Here is a 26,845-nt window from a genome sequence, read left to right on the forward strand (position 1 = left end):
AATGTAATGTAATGTTATGTAATGCATTCTGAATCCCAAACTGACATGGCATGAACACAGTTAATGCATTTAAGATCAAATTTAGTCAAAGCTTTTCACACTTAATACTCTGTAGATTTTTAATTATTTTAATAAAATACAAATTTTTCATTTTATATAGTTAGAACATGCTCAATTATAGAAGGGATATGTTTATGCACACCTAAATGGCTGTAATCACATAAATAAATTACACCGTGGCCACTAGATGGCAGTAGGAGATCACTAATAGCTTATTCACGGCTCTTTTGTCATTTTTATTAAGAAGAGCTAAAATAGCTATAACTCATGAAGGAATTAAAATATCTTCACCAAACTTGTTACACATATGCAAGAGGTCAGTCTAAGGTCATAGCATAAAACTCGTAGGCAATGGTCACATGATGGCGCTATACATTGTAAAATCACTGTATCTGAGTAACCATTTATCTGATTAACTAGAAATTTGACGTCGTGTCTTTGTCTAAGGTGCCGTGACTCGATCTACACATTATATCATAGGGCTGCTTATACTGGTCACTTTGACATAAAAGCGGTCACTCGAAATGTTCATTAAAAATTTGTCAATCTGTAAAAATCAAAGTTGCTTCTCTGGAGTGTTTAATCAAACATTTGTTGGCTCAATCTATAAACTCTAACGCTCTAATCGTATATTTTGTTGTCGAATAAACTACTTACAGGCGTCCTAACTGCTATATGACCTTACCCTGCTAAACTGCTTGACCCCCGTTAATTGCTGCTTGCAGCTATATTTATGCTTTGTTTCCGGCAGCAGAAAGACAACTGGACGATAGAGAACGTGACTAAAAGACGCACACAAACACACACGGACACAGCATATTAAAAATTAAATTGTTTGACAAATGCTTTATGTTTTCTGCCCACAAAGCCAATTTTAGTATCATTTTATTGATTGAGCTCTTTCTGTCTCTAACATTCAGCACAAGAAAATAACATTGTGATGGTCCGCAAAATAACGTCCCTCACACCTTTAAAGAATTCCACTTGTAAAGTAATCTTGACCTTCTGGGAACGTTACTAGACAACGGCCTTAACACCAACAAGCACGTTATGAGAACGTTGTGAGAAAGTCACATTTTCCAATAAAGTGTGGTCCACTTAACATTCTGAGAACGTTCTGAATGTTCTTTAAAGGTCCCCTAAATAACGTCCTCCATACATTTAAAGAACTTAACATTGTGACCTTCTCAGAACGTCCTTAACACTGACAGGGAACCTTCTGGGAACATCAAATTTCTGGGTAGGCACTCGAGAACGATTGTCCCTCTACCTGTTGTTTCAATCCCCTGAAAACTTTGCTTATCTTCAGAATTTTGAGACCCCGAGCACTAGCTATTAGAATTAGTGCTGCGGGAGTGCTCTTTGTAATGTTATTATGTGACCATAGAATGACAAAAACAGAACTTCCTCCTTAAGTCATATTGGAAACTTTATTATATGACTAAAGGAGGACCATGTGAAAACGTTCTGTTAATGTTAGAAAGGTACTCTTTGTAATGTTATTATGTGACCATTACAGGACCAAAACAGAACATTCTCCTAAAGTCATACTGGGAACGTTATTTTATGACTAAAAGAGAACGTTTTAAGAACATCCCTAATGTTCTGTAAAGGTTCTGGACTTTCATTACCTTTAGGGAACATTGCGCAAGGTCGCGAGAACGTCGCCTCCTACCTGGGACATCGTAACAGCCAGTTGATAAAAAAGGGTTGGGGCTTCCTGAGCATTTATTTTATTATTACGCCTTCAGTCTGAGACTTCTTGCGCACTGCTCTATCCCTCCTGAGAAAGCTCCATCTTGGTTTATGGTTGAACAAGCCATCCTACTTCCCCTTCCACCACTTTAATGTCTATCCATGCATCTATTTATTCATTTTATTTTGTAAATGTGTTATTTTTTAGGCTGCTCTCAAAAATATATTTTTACTGACAGAATTTTAGATTCAGGCTAGGACTGTATCTGCCATTTGTAGATAACGTTGTCCTTTTGGCTTCATAGGACATGGACCTTCACCATGCAGTTGGACAGTTTGCTGCTGAGTGTGACAAGGCAGGGAAAAAACAGCACTTCAGAAACCATGGTGCTTGACTGGAAAAAGGTGGCCATCTGCAGTTTGGAGGAGAGTCTTTACCCCAAAAGGAGTTCAAGTATCTGTGTCTTTTTTTCATGAGGAATGGAATGTGAGATTTAAAAATGGATCAGTGCAGCGGCAGCAGTAATGCAGTAGATGTGATTGTCTGTTATGGTGAAGGAGCTGAGATGAAAGGCAGTGTTCTCAATTTACTGCTCAATCTAGGTTCCTACTCTCACGTATGGTCAAGACTGAAAGGACAAGATTTCGGATACAACCGGACACATTTTACAAAGCGTTATGACCCGCTTGTTTGAGTTGCAACATAAAAGAGAGATGAACCTACAAAATGGCCTGAATGCTGATTATTTACTATAAAATGTACTTCATAGAACAATCAATCAAAGCAACCAACAAATGTCTATGTATAATAATGAAGATAAAAACTTAGAATATAAATCACAACAACTCTTTAACTACATGATATTTTATTTATTGACATGGACATCACAATTACACTAGACAACCAAATGCATTTGTTTAAGTGTTTTAGCAAACTTGCTTATTCTAAACACCTGTCCAAAGGAGGCTTAAAAATTGACAAAATAAAAATATAATAAAAACATACACAACATTACAATCATTTACATAAAATTACTGCAGGCAAAAGCAAAGGCAACATGATCCAACCAACTAACAGTAGACTATTTGTGCAAACATTGCTGTTTTATTTTTAACCACTTTTTAAAAGCACTACTAAAAATATTAATATTGCTTTCTGATTTTAATCTAACCAGTAAATCAATCGACAGTTTAGCTCCCTTTACAGAGAAGACAGATTGACCAAACGAGGTCTTACACTTTGGCACTAGACAGTCACCATTAGCAGTTGCCCGTGTAACTCTTTGGGAGGTTTGATGCCGATTGATTAGCTCAAAAAACAGGATTGGAACATGATTATTTAAACATTTAAAACCAATTTAAGATAACTAAATTGAATAAAACTATTAAAACTAAAAAGATTGTTTACATAAAACTTGACAGTGATGCCATCGCATAGGCTTTAAGTCCATAATTTTAACTGCTTGTTTATAAATTGAGTCAATAGGCTTCAATGTAGTTAAAGAGGCTTGTGACCAAGATGTAATGCTATACGTCAAGTAGAGAATATCATTGTGTGCATGTATAAATTTGCAGTGTGATATGTTAAAACCTTCTAATAATACGATTAAATGATTAACTGATTAAATCTCTTGTCACAGTGTAAACACTTGTACGGTCTCTCCAGTGTGAATCGTCTGGTGCAGTTAAAATTTTGGAGCTTTAATAAAAGTCTTACACCCAAGCACATATAATCTTTCACACCAGTGTGGATCTTCATGTGTTTATTAAGGTCTGATCATTGGTTGAAACTTCCCACACTGAGTTCAAGCGAATGGTTTCTCTCCAGTGTGGATCCTCATGTGTAGATTAAGGTTTGATGATTGGCTGAAACTCTTCCCACACTGAGTGCATGTGAATGGTTTCTCTCCAGTGTGATTTCTCATGTGTCGATTAAGGTGTGATGAACGAGTGAAACTATTCCCACACTGAGTGCATGTAAATGGTTTCTCTCCTGTGTGGCTCATAATGTGTAGATTAAGGGATGATGAGCGGATGAAACTCTTCCCACACTGAGTGCATGTGAATGGTTTCTCTCCAGTGTGATTTCTCATGTGTCGATTAAGGTGTGATGAACGAGTGAAACTATTCCCACACTGAGTGCATGTAAATGGTTTCTCTCCTGTGTGGCTCATAATGTGTAGATTAAGGGATGATGAGCGGATGAAACTTTTCCCACACTGAGTGCATGTGAATGGTTTCTCTCCAGTGTGGATCTTCATGTGTTTATTAAGGTCTGATCATTGGTTGAAACTTCCCACACTGAGTTCAAGCGAATGGTTTCTCTCCAGTGTGGATCCTCATGTGTAGATTAAGGTTTGATGATTGGCTGAAACTCTTCCCACACTGAGTGCATGTGAATGGTTTCTCTCCAGTGTGATTTCTCATGTGTCGATTAAGGTGTGATGAACGAGTGAAACTATTCCCACACTGAGTGCATGTAAATGGTTTCTCTCCTGTGTGGCTCATAATGTGTAGATTAAGGGATGATGAGCGGATGAAACTCTTCCCACACTGAGTGCATGTGAATGGTTTCTCTCCAGTGTGATTTCTCATGTGTCGATTAAGGTGTGATGAACGAGTGAAACTATTCCCACACTGAGTGCATGTAAATGGTTTCTCTCCTGTGTGGCTCATAATGTGTAGATTAAGGGATGATGAGCGGATGAAACTCTTCCCACACTGAGTGCATGTAAATGGTTTCTCTCCTGTGTGGCTCATAATGTGTAGATTAAGGGATGATGAGCGGATGAAACTTTTCCCACACTGAGTGCATGTGAATGGTTTCTCTCCAGTGTGGATCCTCATGTGTAGATTAAGGTTTGATGATAGGCTGAAACTCATCCCACACCAAGTGCATGTGAATGGTTTCTCTCCACTGTGGATCATCAAGTGTAGATTAAGGTTTGATGATTGGCTGAAACTTTTGCCACACTGAGTGCATGTGAATGGTTTCTCTCCAGTGTGGATCCTCATATGTTGATTAAGGTGTGATAAGCAGTTAACACTCTTCCCACACTGTGTGCATGTGAATGGTTTTTCTCCAGTGTGGATCATCATGTGAATCTTAAGTTTGCTTTTGCTTACCAAACTCTTTCCACACTGAGTGCATGTGAATGGTTTCTCTCCAGTGTGGATCCTCATATGTTGATTAAGGGATGATGATTGGCTGAAACTCTTCCCACACTGAGTGCATGTGTAAGGTTTCTCTCCAGTGTGAATTCTCATGTGTTGAATAAGGGAGGATGAGCAGTTAAAACTCTTCCCACACTGAGTGCAAGTAAATGGTTTCTCTCCAGTGTGGATCCTCATGTGTCGATTTAGGTGTGATGATTGGCTGAAACTCTTCCCACACTGAGTGCATGTGAATGGTTTCTCTCCAGTGTGGTTCATCATGTGAATATTAAGTTTGCTTTTGTTTGGCAAACTCCACACTGAGTGCAGGTGAAACAATTCTCATCTCCCCTTTTCAAACAACCATCAGTCTGTAAATGAGTATGTTCCTCAATTTTGACATGATGTTCCTCCTCTTTAGTCCCCTTATTCTCTTTAATTAGGTCTGAAATATAAAAAAAAAAACATTAGTTTTCATTAAGTCTTAAAACTTAAATCAAAAACTGTAAAGTGAAAAGGCACTGGAAACATTGGCTACACACTGTAATTTTGATGCACATTAAATGTAAAATAAATCAGATCATATTTTGTTCAGTCTTTTAATGTGTACACATTTAAGCAGATTTAATTAAATTCATCTTTCAAGAATTCACACTTATCTGATGATTGATTATAAGCACGTTTACCATGCTGTCCCGGGAGCGAGCCCAGAGCTCAAAAGGTCCTGAGCCCTGGACTCCCTCCTGTTTGCAGGGCGAGAGGGGAGCTCTGAGCTCAGGTAGGTCTAAAGAACTCCCCAAAATACTCTGCTCGGGACAGCAGCCGCGTATTTGAAGAGCCTCCCCAAAAGGCAATGAAGATCAATGCAATACCTGGCTGCTGGGTATAAAAAGATGTTACAAATTGTGCTAGAAAAGCTTGTAGGAGCAAAAACGGGGCCGTTGCGGGTGTAAATTGTGAGATAAGAGTGGTCGTTCCTACTGGATTGGTGTTCTGGTTGACTGAATATGTACAACTATGTGTGCTCCCAGGGGAGTGTTAATTGCATGGACTGGGCGGGAGAGTGAGGTAAGTGTAATTATTTGAAGCATGTATGCCTGAGCTCTGTTAGAGAGGCTTACTATGGCAGTGGTGAAATGTAGCTATAAAGTTCAGCAGAGTGTCTCTGCTGCTGCACACGTGCGAAGAGTGTCAGTATCATGAAATTATTAAAAGGTAACTATGCATCCACAGAGGCGTTTAAACTACTGTGGCAGAGCAGAGTATCAGTATAAAAATTTGGAAGTGTAACAAAGCTCAGGCAGAGCATCACTGCTGCAGTAGTGGTGCAGAGGGGAATGAAGCTCAGCGGAGCGTCTCTGTTGTGGGAGGTGTGATGGAAGTCACTAATAAAAGGTAAAACTATGCTTTTGCAGAAGCGTCTTAACTGCTTTGGCAGTGCTGGGGGTGTGTCAGTAGTGGTATGAATGAATGATTGTGGAAATGAGCTCAGGCAGAACGTCACTGCTGCAGCAGTGGTGCAGAGGGGAATGAAGTTCAGCGGAGGGTCTCAGCTGCAGAGGTGCAATGGATGTCAATATTGGAAGGGAAATAAGCCTCCGCAGAGATGTTTTAACTGCTGTGGCAGTGCTGGGGAGTGTATCAGTAGTGAATGGCTAAATGGAAGTGTATATGAGCTCAGCAGATCATCACTGCTGCAGCATTGGTGTAGAGGGAAATGAAGCTCAGCGGAGCATTTCTGCGACTGCAGAGGTGCGATTAAAGTCAGTATTAGAAGAAAAGTACGGCTCTGGAGAGACGTTTTAACTGCTGTGGCAGTGCTGGGGAGTGTGTCAGTAGTAAATGATTAAATCAAAGTGTATGTGAATTCAAGCAGTGTGTTACTTTTTCGGCTGTGTTGCAGAGGGGGAATGAGGCTCAGCAGAGTGACTCTGCGGCTGCAAAGATGCATTGGTAGTCAGTGTCAGGAGTGTTATGTGTGGTCTTACGGAAATGTTATAATGTTATAATTCTCGGCACAGTTAGACAACTGTGCTGACACATTACATGTTGACGTCGCGGCTCTGTTGCCAAGCTACCACAGCTGGCTCAGCAGAAGCGCATTAGTCATCAGACATCCACAATAAACTACACTACAGTTTGAAAAGGGTTTTTTAAGCATAGACCGGTCTCTAGAAGAGAACTGAATAACTCATCATATTCTTACGAAGATATTTTATTTATTAAAGTTATTATTTCATTGACGTAAATACAATTAATGTGTGATATAATTACTAACCTGTCATCTAAAATCTTAAAAATAAAAAAAATAGCCTATTGTTTTTTTTCATGGCTAGAGCTTGATTAATTTGATTGACAAGGCAATGAGACTTTTAATTCGCCTGACTGAATGTGAGTTTATTGCTGCATTTGACAGCACAAAACTCGCTCTGATACGGGAGAGAAATTTACCAACGACTGCATTTGTTGCTGAAAGACTTTTTTTTCTGCTGCACATCAAGTAAAGCGAATAAAGACACGCTTATTATCATCGATGTCCAAATTCCACAACACCATCACTATATCCATGGAACATGAACATGTAGACTTGTTTTGACAACGAGGAAATAATTGCACTTTTTAATTCAAAGCTCAGACGGCTTGTTAATTTAATACCAGGGAGACCACCTGAAGGACGGTTACAGCGTGTTGTAATGTCGACCATTCAAAAGTCTACGGTAGAAAGTCAACTCTTTATAATATTTTTGGACTTTGCTTGAAAGCTTGATGGAGTGGCACTGTAACTGTGCAAGGTACTGTTGTATGACTTATATAATAACCTATATATGCACCAATAAACAAGTCAAATGGGTGAGTAAATTAAATAAACATGCATTCTTTAATCTCGGTATTGCTTTTACTCAAAAATATCACTGGGTTTTGACAAATGTTTTATAAAAATAAAATGAGCAATTTTCATCATTTCAGCTATAGGCCATTATTGACCTTATTCTAAAATGCGGAAGTGCGCCCGTTTTTGCGATTGTCTTAGAACTTCCGATTCAGTCGCCTATGGGAGAAATGACTAGGAATAATAAACCGCAGAAAATGGCCAAACTACTTGCTCAACAAACAAATGTTTGCATGACTACACAGACCAACTAGCATAATATAATAAGAAAATATTACATTGCAACATCAAGCAGCGTAACGAGCAGTTGTTAACGTCAAAAATGAATGGAAGTGAATGTGACCGGAAGTCATGAGACAAAAAGATTCAAATGGCAGCGCCCACTCGACAGCTGAGAATAAGGTGAATATGATTCAGTTATACACACATTTGACAATTATGCATGCAACATGTTTCTGTGTTATTGTTTTTTGTTCTCTGGGATCTTTAATATAGTTAAGCAAATATATTCTAAAACGTCAAGCAATAATTTGCCTACAGCTTGTTAGTTATGGTAATAAAATGATAAAAATACAAAAAATAAAAGAGCAGCATTTTGCTAAACATAATAGTCCTTTCTATGCTTTAAATCCTGATATATGTGTTGTTTCATATTCATTTTTTATTTCACTTGCTGCATTCGTTTTTTAAAGTTTGAATACTGAAACAAATAACAGCAATCGCTTAAAGGGTTATATTTTACCATCAAAATGTAGTATATTTTATATTTTAAACTTTTAATATAAAACCGCTGTGTAATTTAATTCATTGTTAAAAATGAAATAATATAAGTTAATATAAATAATATAATTTAAAACAGGGTTTCTGCATATTTCGCCAAGTAAAAAGCAAGACTTTTTTGACATTTTTAAGACCATTATGAATGAACTTTAAGATTCATAAAGGGGTAAAGGCAAAGGAATTTTTCAAATGGCCCAGATGGAAAAGATTTTTATTTGTTCTATCAAAAAATATTATAATTTTATACATTTAATAATACAATAATAAATTAATAATAAAAAATACAATATTTTAGATATTTATTAGCAAAAGATTTTTTAATATTGTGTAAAAACAAGCAAGCTTTACTTGTATCCATACACTTTTCCAAACATGACCTTTCTTTAAAAAAATAATAAAAAACGAACAAATGTTTTAAAAGTTGTAAAAACTATAATAAACTAAATCTATGGTCAACAATCTGTCCAGGTCGATGTCCTCAGCAGTAAATACATGGAGCACATTTAAACAAATGTTATTATAAGGAAAATAATTAATCCATTTTGATAAATAGAGTTACAATGACCTTTTTGAATAAAGTTTAAAGTTTTATTGAGATGGATTGTTGGTGATTGTATGGATTTTGTGTCAGACCTACAACACAATATTTCAGTAAATTTCAGACTTTTTAAGGCCTAAACTTTTAGATTTTGGAATTTAAGACATTTTAAGACCCAACAGAAACCCTGTTTAAACACAATAGCCCTGGAAATTAGTTATTATAATAATGATGTAATTCTAACTCAGATAATATCTGTGAGAACTAATAACAACTACTATAAACAAGTTTAAACCCATAAAGAAGTTGATGAAAAAAAGGAATTGTGATCAACTTGACAAATGCAAATGGAAAGTACTAAACCAACACTATAACCGTAATAGCAGATATCTTCTATAAGAATACTGTAGGTCAAATATCGTCAGCTCAGTTAAACTATTTTTTAAATTTAATGTTTTTATTTATTTAATAAAGCGCCAGTGCTCAAGGACGCTTTACAAACAGTAAGAGAACAAGAAAAGCAATAACCTTAAGAAGGTAGATAAAATAAGAGACTAATAATGCATAAAAGAATGACAAAAGAGATAAGAACAAGAAAGAAACTTATTCCTGTCTTTCAATAAGTGCTTATGTGCATTTAGGAGAACTAGGCAGCACACTCAGGGCTGCAAGATGGATTTAATTTAGTATTCTTATTATTAAAATATAACTGAATCAAGATCAAATGACTGAGTTGGTCTTTGAGAATGTAAACCAACCTGTTTGTTCCTGCAGATCTTCCTGTTTGACTGTGAATGTTTCTTCAATCTTCACATCTTCACTCTCCTCTTTAATAAATGCCATCTTTATAACAGTGTGGAGATCAGTCGCTTCAGCAGGAGTTTTTCTCTGTGTTTGGACACTTTATCCTGTTTAAAATGAACAAAACATTAAAAAATGTCCTGTACAAAATGAATAAAACAATGAACAGAAACAAAATAACTTCTCTTCAACACTTGCTTCAACAGTTTCTTTATATGAGAGTCATTAACAAACAGATATCAGGTGAGTCTGAGCAAGAAACAAAATACCACAAATGACCTGAACAAAATTAGTACTCTATTTCTTATAAAGTGATGTATACTTAGAATGAAATGACATTATGCTATTTAATAAATTAAACCTTCATTAAAACACTTACAGACTTTTCTGTTGCTTTATTCAAACAATAGCCCTTATTACTAGGAGTAAAATAGTAATACGTTGTATAAATAGTTAAAATAATATTGTTCATAGCAGGTACATAATTTAGTATGAGGTAAAAACCTGAAACTTTAATCAATTGCTTTATATTCATGTAAAAGCTTTAAAACAAACCTCTTTCCAGTAAAATCACAGTGCAGGAGCGGCGCAGCCTTATGAAGTCACACACAACACCAAAATAAAAGTTTGTTTAGCTTTTTATTGTCACTTACTGGTGCAGTCATGACTTGTTGATACATTTCTACACAGCCACACATATATTCAGTATTTGGAGTTGATCAAAACCTTTACTCTAAACATTTGTAAAACAATTAAAAAAACGTTTTAATCCACTAAGACTAATTAAAAATGTAGGCAATACATTAGATTAATTTTATTTAACACATATTATCATATTTTTCAATTGTGCCTTGACTGCACTAAAACTAGATATAGCCTATGAAGTTGTAGAAAAAGGAAAGTTGATTTCATAATTACGAGGACGAGATTTGGATATTAATAGTAATGTGCTTTAGACCTGCAAGTCATCATAAAGTAGATTAAAAAGTTTTTCAAAATTGTTCTAGAAATCTTTAGATTTTCTGTTTATCTGTGCGTGTGTCTGTGTGTGTGTGTGTGAGAGAGAGAGAGAAAGAGAGAGAGCGAGAGAGAGAGTGGAAAGTGGAAAACGAGGGAGAATTGTACACGACTGCAACATTAAGTGGCAAAAAAAGCTAAACAAAAAAGACTTTTATTTTGCCGTGGTGTGTGACGTCATAAGCCTGCGCCGCTCCTGCGCTGGGATTGAACTGGAGAGAGGTTTGTGTTTAAAACTTTTAGACAGATATAAACTAATGGATTAAATTTTCATCCAATGCTAAATTATGAAGCTGCTGTTGAAAATATTAACCCTTTATAAAACGTATAACTATTTTACTCACAGTAATGAGGGCTATTGTTTGAATAAGTTAACAGAAATGTGTCTAATAAGTGTTTTAATGTAGGTTTAATTTATTAAATAGGATAATGTCATTTCATTCTAAGTATACTTCACTATATAAGAAATGGAATACTAGTTTTAATCAGGTCATTTGTGGCTATTGTTTCTTGCTCAGACTCACCTGATATCTGTTTGTTAATGACTCTCATATAAAGAAACTGCTGAAGCAAGTGTTGAAGAGAAGTTACTTTGTTTCTGTTCATTGTTTTATTTATTTTAAACAGGACATTTATATTGTTTTGTTCATTTTAAACAGGATAAAAAGTGTCCAAACGCAGAGAAAAACTCCTGCTGAAGCGACTGATCTCCACACTGTTATAAAGATGGCGTTTATTAAAGAGGAGAGTGAAGATGTGAAGATTGAAGAAACATTCACAGTCAAACAGGAAGATCTGCAGGAACAAACAGGTTGGTTTTCATACTGATATTTTTTTATAATAATAAATACGAAATTAAATCCATCTTGCAGCCTTGAGTGTGCTGCCTAGTTCTTCTAAATGCACATAAGCACTCATTGAAAGACAGGATTAATTTTCTTTCGTTACTTGTTCCCATGTCTTTTGTCATTTATTTTATGTATTAGTCTCCCATTTCGTCACCTTGGAATTTTAGGTTCTATCTGCGTTCTGAATGATTTTGAGATATTGAGCTTGTTTTTGCATTCCATAGCAAACAGGATGTGTGTAACAACTAATAAAAAAAAACATCCCATATTGTAAATAAGATGTCATTTAAAGGGCCATGACACACCCCACTTTCGGTTAAAGTCTACTTCAGATTTTTTTCAAAAGATATATGATTAATGGGCGTGGAGCTCCGCGAGCATAGGGCAGGAGTTGGCGTGGCCAGCAGGGGAGAGAACAACTGCTGTTGACAGTTAGCTCACAAAATGAGACACAAACCGTGAGGAGACGCATGAGTTTATAGTTCACAAAGTTAAAATGCAAAGACATAAACAGTAATTTATTGCCCTGCTACATTTGTTATTCGTGATTTCATATACATATAACCATAATTTATATCATTATAAAGATAAGTGTGTTCATGTAAACACTATAAATGAGGATTCTCCCTCGATCCCCGGGTCTATTTTAGATCTGAATGCAGACTCAGTGCAGCAGGTCTCCTGACCTGCCTATTTTAACCGATAGCCCTGCTGGTAATCTGGAGGATTTAGGCAAACACAGCAGCACGGCGGTGTGTCTGAATGTGAACGAACTCTTGATAGAAGTCAACGTCCGCCATTCTCTAATTCTCGTGCTGCTCTCCCGACAAAAATGCTTGCAGCACACTCACAGCTTTGCTGTATGATCGGCCCTGACAAGATCGCGGGGAAAAAACATGCAACAAACCCCGTGGATCATGGAAACAAACACATACGAACCTTCATGAACGCTTCTGCATGCCGTGCGTCAGTGTCTCACAGCTTGCTTGAAACTGGCAGGTCTGTCTTGCCTTCGGAAAGCACGTGCTCTCATGAATAATTAAGCAGCCGGCTCTTCTCATAGGATAAGAAAACTCCGCTATGAATAATAATGAGAAACCGACGCGTCATCATTGCACTTGCAGTACTGCACTACGTCGCCGATTTTGATCCCGCCCCAAAAATCATTTTAAACCCGAAAGCTGAAATTAGCTGACAAAAGCTCAAAATTATCCAGTTTTCCCCACAATTAAAGCTGATAGGTGCTAACATTGTCTTAACTGATGTTCAACACACACACATCTGTTAATATAAAAAAAAGTTCTCCAGGGTGTCCTGAACCTTTAATAAGAAAATGTCAATAACTTAATTTTGACAAAAATGTCAGATAGAACCTTATAATTCTAAGGTGACGATTTTCTCTACCTTCTTAAGGTTATTGCTTTTCTTGTTCTTCTACTGTTTTTAAAGCGTCCTTGAGCACTGGCGCTATATAAAATAAAAACAATAAATTAAAAAAGTTTACTGAGCTGAGGATATTTGACCTACAGTATTCTCATAGAAGATATCTGCTATTACAGTGATAGTGTTGGTTTAGTACTTTCCATTTGCATGTCATGTTGATCACAATTCCTTTTTTCATCAACTTTTTTATGTGTTTAAACTTGTTTTTGTAGTTGTTACTTGTTTTCACAGATAGTATCTGAGTTAGAATTACATCATTATTATTATAAAAACTTATTACCAGGGCTATTGTGTTTAAAGTATGTCAATAAACGTGGATGCCCCCAATTTGAAATATACTGAATGAAATGGACACTAAAATAATTAATTGTTATTAATTGCTATTTTAAATAGGGTTTCCTTAAAATGTCGTAAATTCCAAAATCCAAATTTCACGCCTTTAAAAGTCCTAAATTTACTGAAATATTGTGTTGTAGGTCTTAAATCTTTTTTTAAACAAGTCTTCATTTTCAATTGTTCATGTTTTGCTACCCAATCTGGCCAAAACCCACACAATCACCAACAATCCATCTCAATAAAACTTTCCACTATTAATTCAAAAAGGTCATTTTAACTCTATTTATCATAATGGTTTAATTATTTTCCTTACAATAACATTTAATCTGCTCCATGTATTTACTGCTGAGGACATCGACCTGGACAGATTGTTGTGCATAGATTTAGTTTATTATAGTTTTTAAAACATTTTTATTATTTTGTTTTAAATAAAGTGTATGTTGGAAAAAAAGTGTGTGGATGCAAGTAAAGCTTGCTTGTTTTTACACAATATTTAAAATATTTTGCTCAGAAATATCTAAATATATATTTTTTAGTTTTATTATTCATTTATTATTTTATTATTAAATGTAATAAATTATATTATTTGTTGATAGGGCAAACAAAAATCTTTTCCATCTGGGCCATTTGAAAAATACCTTAGCCTTATGAGTCTAAAATTTCATTTATAATGGTCTTAAAAAGTCTTACATTTAACTTGGTAAAACCTGCAGAAACCTTTGTTTAAAATGTCAGAAAACATGGATGCCCCCAATTTTAAATATGCTGAATGAAATGAACACTTAAATAATTATTTATTTTAAAACATTGTACAGTATTCTAAACTTTATGATGTTGTTGTGGGACGACATGAGGCAAAACGAACAAATTATAGAGGAACTATAACGTTTAGCATTGCACTGACTACAGCTGGCCAACAAACTAGTCTAAAAATGACTTTTGCTGCTTAAGAAATGGATTACAGCATGCTGATGTTATGCTAAAATTGGTTAACCCTGGGTCATTCCAACTCTGGATAAACAGAATCCTGTGTTATCTGTAATCACCTTCCACACTGCTCATGCTATACCTGGGGTTTAAAAATAATCCTGGGTGTTCATTAACAGACGGTTCACATTCCCAAACCACGGGTTAATATTATTATTTCTATATTTACATTGTCACTGTCCCTAAATTGGACAAACAGCAGGAAACCCTTTTTAGATGGCATTTCTGCATCTTGTCGGGTATATACAATGTCATCATGTAGGTCTTCAGCTATATCTCAGGACATGCACAAAGGCAAGAAAACAAAGACAAAAATACAAATGAAGGAAAACAAGTAGCAAAGTATGTCATCTCGCCATCTCCTCATCACTCCAGTTTACACCAAACGTGGCATTAAGCATTTGCATGAGTTTTATACAATAATGCAAACTCCCAAACATAAGTGTGAATCATGCGCACTTGCTACGAACATGCAGGATTTGTCTCAAATGGGTCTTCCAAGCAGGTTAAAAATGTTAAAATCGAGTGGTGGATACACATGAGGGAACATATCACGAGTAATCTAGAGCGAGTACATTTGATCGCTTGCTTTTAAAGCAGGGAGCAGGGAGGGATGCATTGGAGAAGGGTGCGCAACATATTTGAGGACAGGGGGGAGACACACAATTTACTGGAGATTATCATTCGATCATTTGTTTGCGGGCACTCCGGAGTCCCTATGCATATGCGGGAGACTCCTGGAACTTCCTGGAGACTTGGGATGTCTAAAATAGTCTGTAGTAGTCTGACCTTGATCAGTTGGATCAGCTGTATTTGATTGGGTTTGTAGCAAAACTGTGCAGAGCACTCAAGGAATCAAGTTTGAGACCCATGCTTTAAAGTGATAGTTCACCAAGAAATGAAAATTGCCTCACCATTTATTCATTCTTCTCAGGATCATTACAGGACATCATTTCATTTACACACAGTCTAATAACCATCAGTGATTCTACCATTCTCAACCCTTGGGTGCACACAAAGGTTGGGATAATATTACCTTGGCATATAAAACACACACACATTCATTCACTCGTCACTACATCTGTTGATGTTCCCAATATACACACACAGACACCAAATAGGTTACACATCCATATTTATTGAACTATTGCAAGCTTCAGGTCTCATCTTTCGTTGTTGTTTTGTGTTGCAGTCCAGGTTACCGGAAGCAACTGGCAAACTCCGGTAGCTGCCTAGAAAGCTTGATAACGCTAAACTTCCACACCGCGCATGCGGGATCACTCAGATAACTGGATTTCCTTAATGTTGCCTGTTTTTGGGGAGAGCTTGGAATACAAAACCAGCGAAAGAAGACAATACATAATAATAATATTGTTAAATACACCTGGTATGATACTGGAGATGATCTGAATGTGATGTATTGGATCATCTATAAAGGTGCAATATTTTATCTAGTATAAAAGCCAGTAATAGAGGGCATTTAGTCTAAAAGCCAAACCAGTTGGTTGTTAAGGAGGTCTTTTGCAGTAGGAGGCAAATAGTGCTAGTGTACCGGACCTTTTTGTGGAAGGTTGAACAGCAAAGAGCGGTCATTTCTACATGTAAATATTTATATTCTAGTTTGTTTGTTTTGATTTTTGTTTCTTTATTTTTGCTATCTTTTTTACGGATATAATTTGTACATATTTATGAGCAGTTTTGAATGGACTGTAATAAGGAACGGACACTGTCAATAAATTACATTTTGCATATAAGTGCTCTGCCATATTCTTTGTGACCTGTATTCTATCATGCCTCATCACACTCTCCCTTGTGTGGTTTTAAACCTTTATTAGTTTTTTTTAATCTTGTTGAGTACAAAAGAAGATATTTAAAATAAAATTAAAACTGCTGGCTTTCTTTACGTTCCAGAAGAAAGGAAATGTTTAAAACCACATGACGGAGAGTAAATGGTAAGGTCATTGTCATTTTTGGGTTAAACAACCAGTTAATGCTTGTTGCTTTGTGCCTTCATACTAAAGTTCACTTTTTTTTAAGATCTGATGGTGCTGAAAGAAGAGACTCATCAATGGAATGAAAGGGAAGAGAAACAGTTTAAGAAACACCAAGAAACAACAACTGATGAAAAACCCACACTGACTGAAAAGACTTCATCATGCGGAGGACCTCGGAAATCCAAATCTGCGTGTAATTTTACTTGTCTTCAGTGTGGAAACTGTTTCACTCGGAAACACAACCTTCAAGTCCACATGAGAGTTCACACTGGGGAGAAGCCTTACTCTTGCCCTCAGTGTGGAAAGAGTTTTAAGCAAAATGGCTACCTTAAAGTCCACATGAGAACTCACACTGGAGAGAGGTGCTACACATGCCAACAGTGTGGACAACGCTTCTATACTACAGGAAACTTTGCACAGCACATGAGAATTCACACTGGAGCGAGACTGTACACATGCCTACAGTGTGGAAAAAGCCTCTATCAATCAGCAAACTTGGCAGCGCACATGAGAATTCACACTGTGGAAAAGCCTTACTCTGGCATTCAGTGTGGAAAGAGTTTTAAGCAAAATAGTACCCTTGAAGCCCACATTAGAGCTCACAATGATGGCAGAATTTTTTCTTGCCCACAGTGTGGGAAAAGTTTTGCTCAAAAGCAAGACATTGAGATCCACATGAGGATTCACACTGGAGAGAAACCTTACACATGCACAGAGTGTGGTAAAAGTTTCAGATTTAAAAGCACACTCAAACAACACATGATAAGTCACACCAGAGAGAAGCCGTTTACATGTGCTCAGTGTGGAAGGAGCTTCACAACCAAATCTAGCCTCATGAACCACATGAATGTTCACACTGGAACCATAGTGTTCACATGTGATCAGTGTGGAAAGACTCTCACACGCAAAGACTCCATTAAGAACCACATGAAGACTCATTCAGTAGAGCGTTTTAGATGCAGTGAATGTGGAAAAGGCTTTAAATCTAAAAGAAGCCTCAACAGTCACATGAACCTTCACAATGGAGAGCAGAGTTCTCAAAATTGAGGCCTTGTCCACCGGAGCTTGGGGCTCTCTCCTGGTACAGCATGCCAAACAAGTGTGAACTCTTGAATACATATCAAGTTACTGAAAATGAAACCCTTTGAACACCTGAAGATTTAAACTCAATAACTGAAGACGGGGTGAAGATTTTTTTTTTTTGTAGTGTAGATCATGGGTCACAGCGCAGTACCAGGTTGTAAGAGTTTCAACTTTATGATGAACCAATAACCATATTTATGCACATTGCACACTTCAAATGGTTGGCACTGAGAAGAAAAATAGAAAGATTAGGGATGAGAAACTGTCCTACACCCTTAAATTGTGTTTTTAATCATTCATATTATTTGATTGTCACTCGTGTGAACAAACACCGATTTGCCTCCAAGTTTTGGGCTTTTGTCTGCACTTTATAAAACCTGTTGGCGAATGAAAGTCCGGCTAAACTTGTGCGGTGTGAACTCGCCATAAGGTATTGACAGTGACTGACTGATGCAGACTCCCTAAACCCTGTTCAGACTACACAATGACATTTCCCAGTTGCAACAGATCAGATTTGTGTCAGATTATTATGTGGTTTTGGGTAACAAATTAAGACTTTGGTTTAAGAACACTGCACATTTATTTTGATGGACTGATTTAAGAAAGGAACAAGTTTTTTTATGAAGACCATTTAATTTCTGTATGCAACTGGTTACCTTTAAAGATATGTTCATGTGAGAACTCCCACATTACTACAGATAAATCGGTGTATGGGAAACCCAGTGTGCTATTGTGAATAAGAACATGAGTGATTTGTTAGCTTAAATGCTAATTCCAGAACTCAACAGACCACTAAAGCACTTCAGCTTTTTGTTCATTTAAATTATTATTTATATGCAATACATATTGCACTGCTCATGTGCGCTGATTATATTGTGTACTGTCTGTAAGTGGTGTGTGTGTTAGGTGTATGTAGACAGCCTAATATGAGTCTATTAATCTCGAAGTCACACTTTAAAAGAAACTGTATACCACCAACGTTTTCATAATTTTGAAAATCCAAAAAAAAAAAAAAAAAAAGATTTGGGATTATATACTAGATCTCATTTTTATGTTATTATATATTTTTTTATTAAATGTTCAAAATAAATGTACAAACACAGTAGGCCTTACATTTATAAACAAGCATGAACTAATTGAATTACAACAATAGGCAGACACAAACATAGAAAATGTATATATATATATATATATATATATATATATATATATATATATATATATATATATATATATATATACACACACACACACACACACACACACACACACACACACACACAATATAAAGCTTGAAAGGGTTGTTAAGGGGCTATAGGGTACAGCATTTGCTGACCAAAAATAGTTACTTTAGTGACTTTATTATTTGACAAAGTACTAAAAGATGAAGCCATAATAGCAAGTTCATTATTAATGTGTAAAATAGAGAAGAGGGGGTTCAAAAGCCTACATTTATGAATGAAGAATTTTCCAAAGCATAAACGGTTATTAACCAGGTAATGCTGTGTACAATTTTCTTTAGTTACACCAAATTTAACTTGTTTATACAAAAATGGTTTACATGGATATTGACATGAGACATTCTGTCATGTACATGAGCCCAAAATAACTCTTGAATATATGCAATTGTAGAAAATAAGCTCAGTGATTTCAATATCACTCTCACAACATTGACAAGAGTTGTCTTCAGTATCAAATTTTAATCCCAGGGATTCTTTTGATGAATACACATCAATGATTGTAAACTGAAACTCTTTCATTTTGAGAAAATTAGATAAGAAATGTAAATTGTTCTTATTTTTTCTAATTCCTGCAAATTAAAATCTTTAAAAAAATAAAATGAGGTCTGAGCTGATCAGGATTAACCCTTTGAATAAGAATATTCCTTAAAAACTTATAATTACATTTTGTGTCTCTAAAACAAAAAGTCCTCAAAAACAGAGATGGAAGAGAAAACATTACAGAATAGTGTGAAGGAAAACCTCTGATCAATACTGTGATGTTTTTAGGAAAAGCATTAATAATTGTGTAAAACTCTTTAGTTGACAAACAAAACCATGTTTTAAGCAGAAGTTATTGTAATTAGGAATGTCACCATGGCTATCCATCATATCCAATATAGAAAAAAAATATTATTTTTAACCTAATTTTTCTAAAATAAAAACTTATTTTAATATAAAATAAAATGATTGTTCCATAAACATGCTTTATGAGGACTGGAATTGTGGGAAAGTGCTAGTTTCAGCACAATAGGACCTGCAAACAAAGACAGTTCAAAATCACATCTGATCAAAAAGTCAAAACCACCTATTTTGCAAAATACTGCAGAAGTAACTTTAAGCCATATACTGTTTGTGTTACAAAGAAATGATCTTAGCCACTGCGTTTTTAGAACCCTGTTCATTAATTCCAGGTCAATAACATTTAGGCCCCCTTCTTTATATCTGTGAACCAAGTCATTTTTGTTTTTGTTGTGATACGTACTTTACCAGACAAAATTACAAATGACACTCCTCTGTATTATTTTATTAAATGTGGGGATAGCTAATGACGAGGCTGGGTAAACAAATCTAAATACCAATTCCATTTTGGTTAATATAATACATTCAAATATTGAGACATCCCTTTCCAACCAACCTTTAAGAATGGTTTTGCTTTTAGAAATTGATTTATAATATTATTCTGAATATTAAGATTACTGTCTTTAGTAACAGTAATTCCTAAGTATAGACTTTCCTCAGTAAAGATTCTAAATCACTGCCATGAATTGCAATTAATTCACATTTTATTTATATTTAGATGTAGTCCAGATGCATAGGAGAAGAGATTAACTAGCAGAATGGCTTTGTCAATTCAAATTTTGTTCTTTGAAGAGCCCCTATTATGCATTAAAAAATATAATATTTTGGTTTTGGGGGTCTCCAACAACAGTCTGAAATGCATGTAAGGTCAAATAAAACTTTCAGTGTTTTATAATATGCATATATTTTTACCTAATTATCCCAATGACTCACATATGAATCATTCAGCGAAAATTAAATAAATAAAAAAAGTCAAACTGAGACAAAAAATGACTCATGATGGGAATGGGTCAGAACCCTTCAATTCTGGTGGATCAAGCAAGTCATCTAACAATAAAAAAAGAAAGTACTTGAAAGATCGCATTCACTCCGGTAAAATTCTAAATATGTGCATTAAAAGTTGCATAAACTGCTTTGAAACTTGCAATGTTTGTAAGGAAACTGTATCTTTTCATACTTACTCAAGGTTCTGCCTTGGCTACGTTCCGATTGGGACAGATTATCCCTAACTTGTGTGTTAAAAGTGTCACGTGGGACGCCCCCGTCCAGGTTCAGCCTTGGTTGATAGCTCATAGGGGGAATTAATCCCTTTTGCAGCACAAGGAGGTGCTGGGCTGGACAAATCTGTCCAGGTCAGCAAATGCTTTGAACGCCCAGAAGGCCTTGAGTCCAATTCTGTATATTAGCAAGCTTCTCCCGGGACAGCTCGGTCCTTTGAGATGCATGAATAGGTCAGGACAGGGCAGCTGTGGAGTGGAGGTTAACTTTATGGAGGTAAGTCTTATTAGTAAAACTATTAGTAAGTTTATAGTATGTATTTATTTTCTTTAGTGAGTGATCTTTCACAGCCTCCACAAGATTTTAATGGAGAGGTGGATTTAGATATGTTTTGAAAGGCACTGACAGAAGAACGAATTGCTCGAGAATTTTTTTCAAGTAAGGAAATTTATTATATCAGGAATGGCATGTCATCATTATTTAATTTCATAAGTGTTTTCAGGAGTACAATCTAAATTCACTGATGTACTAACATTTTTGTTTGTCCTAAAGGTCAAAAAAACAATCCATTTTGTGTTACACCTAGTTACAACTTTTGGGCACCCTGGATCGGGAGTAAGACTCGCATAGCGAATGTTGTTCTCAACACTGAATTTGAGAAAGTGCCCAAAGCAAAAACTGCAGAACGAACAGAAATAACTGTCTCTGAAGATCGCTTAAAGGACGAACTTTCAAAACAGAAAGTAAAATATTTAATGCTAATTATATGTATTATTTGTCAGTGTTGGCATTTCATTTAACATGTGTGTTTTATGTGATAGGTGGGAGTGATAAGAAGACTGTGTCAAGAGTGTGGTTTAGATGCCAAAGGCTCTCGCACAGATCTACTCCTGCGACTTTCGGAGGAGATGAGGTCAAGGGAGGCCTATGACAAGGTTTTTGAAAAGATTTGGGCTGCTTCAGGTAAACCTCAATGTTGCACATTAAAATATTACAAATAAATCAGAAATGTACAAAGTCACATAGACATAATGGGTCCTGTTTTCTGCTTGGCACTGATTGGGGAGTGACTGGTGGTGTACAGCTCTGGGGGGTGTTGGAGGTGGCCTTGTCTGACACCAGGGTGTATTGTTGCTTTCCGTGTAGGGGAGTGTATTTACATCTCTGAGGCACTGCATCTTTAAATTTTTTAAAAGTATACTTTGTTAAGGTTAATGCCACTGCCCTCCATCATAACCTATGGTCATTTAAGTCCCAATGTCATTAATGGGATTTGATTATGTTTTCTTAACTATTTGCTTATCTTTTTTGTCTGTTCCAGGAGGTTGGGCTGTCATCATGTGTCCTTGTGGCATAGTTTACAGTATAAAATGTAATCTGCGAGCAGAAAGTCCACGGGATTTTGCAGATATGCTTCTGTCTTGGAAGCATCTGCCTAATGTTGTTATTTATGACTTTGCCCGTGGACTGTCCGCCCACACAAATTTGAGGCAACCCATAACTTTCACACCTTTCAAGGGAAGGTTACTCGAACCAACCACTGAAAATATTGCAAAAGCAAAATCAGGAAAATTACAGGTAACTCTGCCATGGCTCACTGCAAAAAAGCAAAGTCCAGATCCGGATGGTCATCCAATAACTGGTCCTGCAGAACACTATGTTCTGTATGACCGCTTTCACGAAGACAACACAAAAGATCCTCGTGATTCACTGAGGAAGCTTCGTCTTGTGCCTCAACTAGCTGGCAAAGTTAACAATCAGGCTGCAGAACAGCTTTTTTCAAAGCTAAAGAAAAATAACTACTTTATGAACATGGCATTGCCATCCACACATGTTTTCCTCATGCGAAACATCATCCACCATTACAACGTCAGAAAAAACGAGAAACGTCTTCATGACATAAAAAAGGAATTCAACACAAACATTCACATGAATGACCACAGCCAGGTTGTGTTAGGTAATGTTTCCCTTACTTTGTAACAAATACATCACTATATCCATAACTGTACTTATGTGTATATTTGCATTTATAGAAAATCCATCCTCCACAGAGAAATGCATGGACATGTCACTTGGTAATTTGACTGTTCTTTCCAGTTGATCAGTGTCAAGTTTCTGTTCTCTAATTATTATGTGTTATTTTCTAATTTTGATGCTTTAATGTACTCTAAGGACCACTGACAGCACTGCCAGAAAATATTGTGACTTTACAAACGACCGCTGCATCACCAGGCATAACATCAGTCCCATCTCCTCTGTCATCAGTACCAATTACAGAAAAAAACAGCTTGTGAACCTACCACTCTTCTGAATTTTTTGGAACCTACTAAGCCTTGGGAGAGGGACTGGCATCCATTACAAGAGAAACTGGTGAACAATTACAATTACATACAAACGCACACACACACACACATATTTATTGTTATTATTATTACAGCTTGATTATGTGCTGGACCGAAATCGCCCTGGCAGTGAAATAATTTTGAAGGAGGGGCAAGTGTGCCTTATTCGAGAAGAATTTTGGAGCCTTGGATTGTTGAGGGACATGGACTCGCATGTAAGCAGTCTGTTTTTTATTATAACTTTTTTTTTATTAAAAACATTGACTTATCAAAGTATTTATTGCAGATTGGAAACGCCTGCATAAAGCTTATTTGTGAAATGGCTCGACAAATTGTATGTACTATAAAACATAATATTTATATAGATTGTTTTAACTTGATCCAAATTTAAAAAAAAAAAAAACAATTTCTAAACTGTGTGAAAATGTTCATGTCATTGTCAACAGTTTCTTTTTATTCATGTAGGGCAAGGACATATACATTGAGGACTTTTATGTTGTCCCTGTGTGGAAAGAAACTCCTAACAACATTGTTACTGGATTACCGGTGCGTGTATGTACTGTATTTACTGTGTGAGAAGTACAAACTAAATTAAACAACATAACTGTCCTGATCAATTCTAGGAAGATGCAGACTTGAAAGACCTGTTAGCCTTTCCAGCATGGACAAATGCCAATGGACCAGACCACTTTGTTGTCTGTGTAAGAAAATATTGAAATGTCTAGTGCATACATTAATTGATATTGCAATGTGTGTGTTTCTAAAATAAAACACTGAAAAATCTTGGAAGAAGCAATAATGTTGAAATGAAATATTTTTACACCTTTAACATTGTAGATAATGATGCCGCTTCGAAGAGAGATGGTGTTTTTAGACTCTCTGTACGCAGAGCATGAATCAGGATTTGGAGATGAGGAATACAGGGCAATTTTTAGGTCTATCAATAAACTAAGACGTTTCAGCCTTTATGTGATATATGGCTACGTTCCTATAGCCATTTCTATTTATTTCCTAACCGTGTATTATAGTTCTGTCACTTTTGGCTACGTTCCTATAGCCGTTTCTTGAACTTCTGGCTATGTTCATCTAGCCTTTTTTATGCATGGTGTTCTAGAGTTGAGGTGAGCTGTAATTGTTAGTATTACGACTATGTTTTGTTTACAGGAAAATTGCTTACCAAGTGGATCATGGGACATGGTCTGAAAAGACTGGATATGATTTTCCAGTGAGGAATCAACTTAAAAAAATATATATATTATTTGGCTTTTACAACAATTAAATTTTTTGTACATTATTCTAAAATAAAATTGATTTGCTTTGCCTATTTTAGGCTTTGCCACGTCAGACAAGAGGGAATGATTGCGGTGTTTTTGTACTCATGGTAAGATATAAATTTCACTATATATTGACTATACTATACTATAAATTGATTTAAAGATTTTGTAAACATTGTAAATGACTGTGGCTTCTCTCTTTTCAGTACACCCTCTCAATGGTGTGTGGCATTGGGTTTCAATTCCAGGAGGTATTATTTTATTATTTATGTAACTTTATTTTGTTGGTGCTTTTTTAATCATAGCTAAAATGTAACTATTTTAGTGTATATTATCTTGCTTTCTTCTAAGCAACATATCTTTTAAAAAAAGGGGCATGGTTATTGCAAGCACACCCAACATCATGTATTAACAAAAACATGTTGGTTAACTGTCAGACTAAACGGTCTTTCTTTCAGATGGATATACCTATCATCCGTCAGTGGTGGTGCCTTCTACTCATGGAACAATTTCAAACTGATGGGTATGTCAGTATTTATTTATTTTTCTTGTAAATCTGTAAAATTAAAAATTTATATTGTGTCAATACAACAACTTGTAACATGAATAACAAAACATACTTAAAATCTCTCTTACCGGTGACCAGTATATCATCGACTCGGTCCCAGTAACTCCCCTCGCTGGCCAGCAGAGGCCACCATCTCCGGACTTTTAGCATTACATCATCCATCTACACTGATTGCGCATACACCTGATTGGAATCTGGCTAATGACCCACGTACCTCTTATAAGCCGCACTCAAACACTCGTTCAAGGCGAAGTCTTGTTTAGCCCCGGCCAGCATTTCTGAGCATTATTTCCAGCCTGATCTCCTGTGCACGACTCCAGCCTGTCTCTTACTTTGCTTCGCCTTCTGCCTGCCCACGACCCACGCTTGTTATACGGACTCTGACTCTCTCTCTGCCTGCCCACGAACCACGCCTGTTATACGGACTCTGATCCTTGCTGCCTGCCCTTGACCCAAGCCTGCATAACGGATCCTGGTTCTCGCTCACTCCCTTCCACTCATGCCTGGTAACTCACTCTGTGTCTGTTCATCATCAGTCTTGATACCCATACTACTACTGTGGATGTGTGTGTGCACTCCGGTGCATATTGTGTGTTTGAGTGAAGTTGTGATTAATAAATACTGCATAATGGATCCCTCTGTGTCAGTCTCCTCGTTACACAGTAATTATGGATTTTGTCTTGTCTTGTTATTAAAAGCTATGGGCACAGATTTGCTTTCTGGACTGAGGAGGCAAGAAGTGTCTTGGATGGAAAGATTCTGCTCCTTTTTAGGGTGAAAAGAAAAACCACATCCAATCTTCCGGCACATGTCCAAGCAGTTCAAGATCGGGAAAGGAATGACAAAAGATTAGTGGACTTGATTATCACATCAAAATCAGCAAAGCAGCATTTGGTGGTATAGATGGTTCCACTTTAAATTACTCCTCTAGACTCTGAGTATGGTTGACTTAAATATAGTCAAGTGACAATTTAACTATTATTTGCCAAATATAATTAATTACTTGTGCATTTACATATGAAATATAATTTCCTTCTATGGCCCAAAGGATATACTCGATGGGAAAAGGTGAAATTGGTTTCCACTAAAACCCCGTTCTCAAGTGCCTGTCTACATTGAGAATGAGCAGTCCCAGTCAATCATTTGTGACTACATCAGAGGAATTCTTAATAAAACCAAAACACAGCTGACCTTCAATGATGAGGTGGAGTTCATTTGTGGATGTCTCCTCCCAGAGGTAATCACAAAACATGTATGTACATGAGCATGCTTATGTTCTGCAGTGTGTGTTTTATTTTATTAATTGGTTTATCTGTATGTTTGTACAGGCCATAACTCATGGCATTTCCGAGTTACAAGGCTTGTCTTGGCAGGAGGCTGAAGATGTCTTCCTCCAGGGCCCCATTTATCACGCAAGGTATGTTTACATTTTTTTTTGGTACAAAAGCTGTTAAGTTTTTATGTTAAACACAATTTCTGACAACAGCATTTATTTTTTTTTAGTGAAGTTGAGGAATTTAACAGAAGAATTGCTTGAGAAATGAAAAATCTCCCCAACAAAAATGTAAAGCATTTTATTTTATTTTATATGTAATAAATACATTATTAATCCAAGTATTGTTTTTCACAATTTTTCTCTGCATTTTTTACAGCTCGATGACTTGTAGGACCTCATAAAAATTTATAAAAAAATAAAGTTTGGTGTGAGAAAATTACTCCGAGTACTATCATTTATTC

General features: G+C 36.2%; 2 protein-coding genes and 1 non-coding gene across 9 annotated transcripts; 2 read left to right on the forward strand and 1 right to left on the reverse strand.

Annotated features, from left to right (window-relative positions):
• Positions 1 to 2,612: 2,612 nt before the first annotated feature.
• On the reverse strand, positions 2,613 to 10,512 carry LOC103910817 (uncharacterized). Of its 2 annotated transcripts, none has more exons than XM_073948727.1 (3): positions 10,473 to 10,512; positions 9,875 to 10,024; positions 2,613 to 5,353 (listed from the first exon to the last, which is right to left on the reverse strand). In XM_073948727.1, exon 3 carries the CDS (start codon positions 5,188 to 5,190, stop codon positions 4,063 to 4,065), a length of 1,128 nt encoding a protein of 375 aa, XP_073804828.1. In that variant the 5' UTR covers positions 5,191 to 5,353; positions 9,875 to 10,024; positions 10,473 to 10,512; the 3' UTR covers positions 2,613 to 4,062. The 2 variants fall into 2 exon arrangements, with proteins under 2 accessions (XP_073804828.1, XP_073804829.1); XM_073948728.1 differs by having other exon boundaries at positions 10,297 to 10,512.
• A 593-nt stretch (positions 10,513 to 11,105) lies between these two features.
• znf1078 (zinc finger protein 1078) lies at positions 11,106 to 18,496 on the forward strand. Of its 2 annotated transcripts, XM_073948745.1 has the most exons (4): positions 11,106 to 11,156; positions 11,594 to 11,745; positions 16,460 to 16,500; positions 16,586 to 18,496. In XM_073948745.1, exon 4 carries the CDS (start codon positions 16,591 to 16,593, stop codon positions 17,587 to 17,589), a length of 999 nt encoding a protein of 332 aa, XP_073804846.1. In that variant the 5' UTR covers positions 11,106 to 11,156; positions 11,594 to 11,745; positions 16,460 to 16,500; positions 16,586 to 16,590; the 3' UTR covers positions 17,590 to 18,496. The 2 variants fall into 2 exon arrangements, with proteins under 2 accessions (XP_073804846.1, XP_009299032.1); XM_009300757.5 differs by lacking the exon at positions 16,460 to 16,500.
• Positions 18,497 to 20,049: 1,553 nt separating this feature from the next.
• Positions 20,050 to 26,823, forward strand: si:dkey-220a11.5. 5 transcript variants are annotated; one of them, XR_012402644.1, is made up of 20 exons: positions 21,020 to 21,157; positions 21,258 to 21,362; positions 21,477 to 21,667; positions 21,746 to 21,887; positions 22,246 to 22,881; positions 22,958 to 22,999; positions 23,097 to 23,294; positions 23,362 to 23,481; positions 23,553 to 23,600; positions 23,732 to 23,812; positions 23,890 to 23,967; positions 24,104 to 24,201; positions 24,431 to 24,491; positions 24,597 to 24,647; positions 24,747 to 24,791; positions 24,999 to 25,063; positions 25,807 to 26,005; positions 26,157 to 26,345; positions 26,437 to 26,525; positions 26,612 to 26,823. It is a non-coding gene; the product is annotated as a si:dkey-220a11.5 (transcript). The 5 variants fall into 5 exon arrangements; XR_012402642.1 differs by lacking the exons at positions 24,104 to 24,201; positions 25,807 to 26,005 and having other exon boundaries at positions 20,826 to 21,667; positions 26,612 to 26,672; positions 26,761 to 26,823; XR_012402646.1 differs by lacking the exons at positions 24,104 to 24,201; positions 25,807 to 26,005; positions 26,157 to 26,345; positions 26,437 to 26,525; positions 26,612 to 26,823 and adding an exon at positions 25,187 to 25,739 and having other exon boundaries at positions 21,020 to 21,362.
• The last annotated feature ends 22 nt before the right edge of the window (positions 26,824 to 26,845 follow it).

Source organism: Danio rerio, chromosome 4 (genome assembly GCF_049306965.1).
Source record: "Danio rerio strain Tuebingen ecotype United States chromosome 4, GRCz12tu, whole genome shotgun sequence".
NCBI classification, from domain to species: domain Eukaryota; kingdom Metazoa; phylum Chordata; class Actinopteri; order Cypriniformes; family Danionidae; genus Danio; species Danio rerio.

Coding starts and splice junctions, on each gene's coding strand:
- LOC103910817 (XM_073948727.1), bottom strand. CDS start 5,190: ATGATGAACCACACTGGAGAGAAACCATTCACATGCACTCAGTGTGGG.
- znf1078 (XM_009300757.5), top strand. CDS start 11,661: ATGGCGTTTATTAAAGAGGAGAGTGAAGATGTGAAGATTGAAGAAACA. Junction 11,746..16,585: donor AGATCTGCAGGAACAAACAG/GTTGGTTTTCAT, acceptor CTTTTTTTTAAG/ATCTGATGGTGCTGAAAGAA.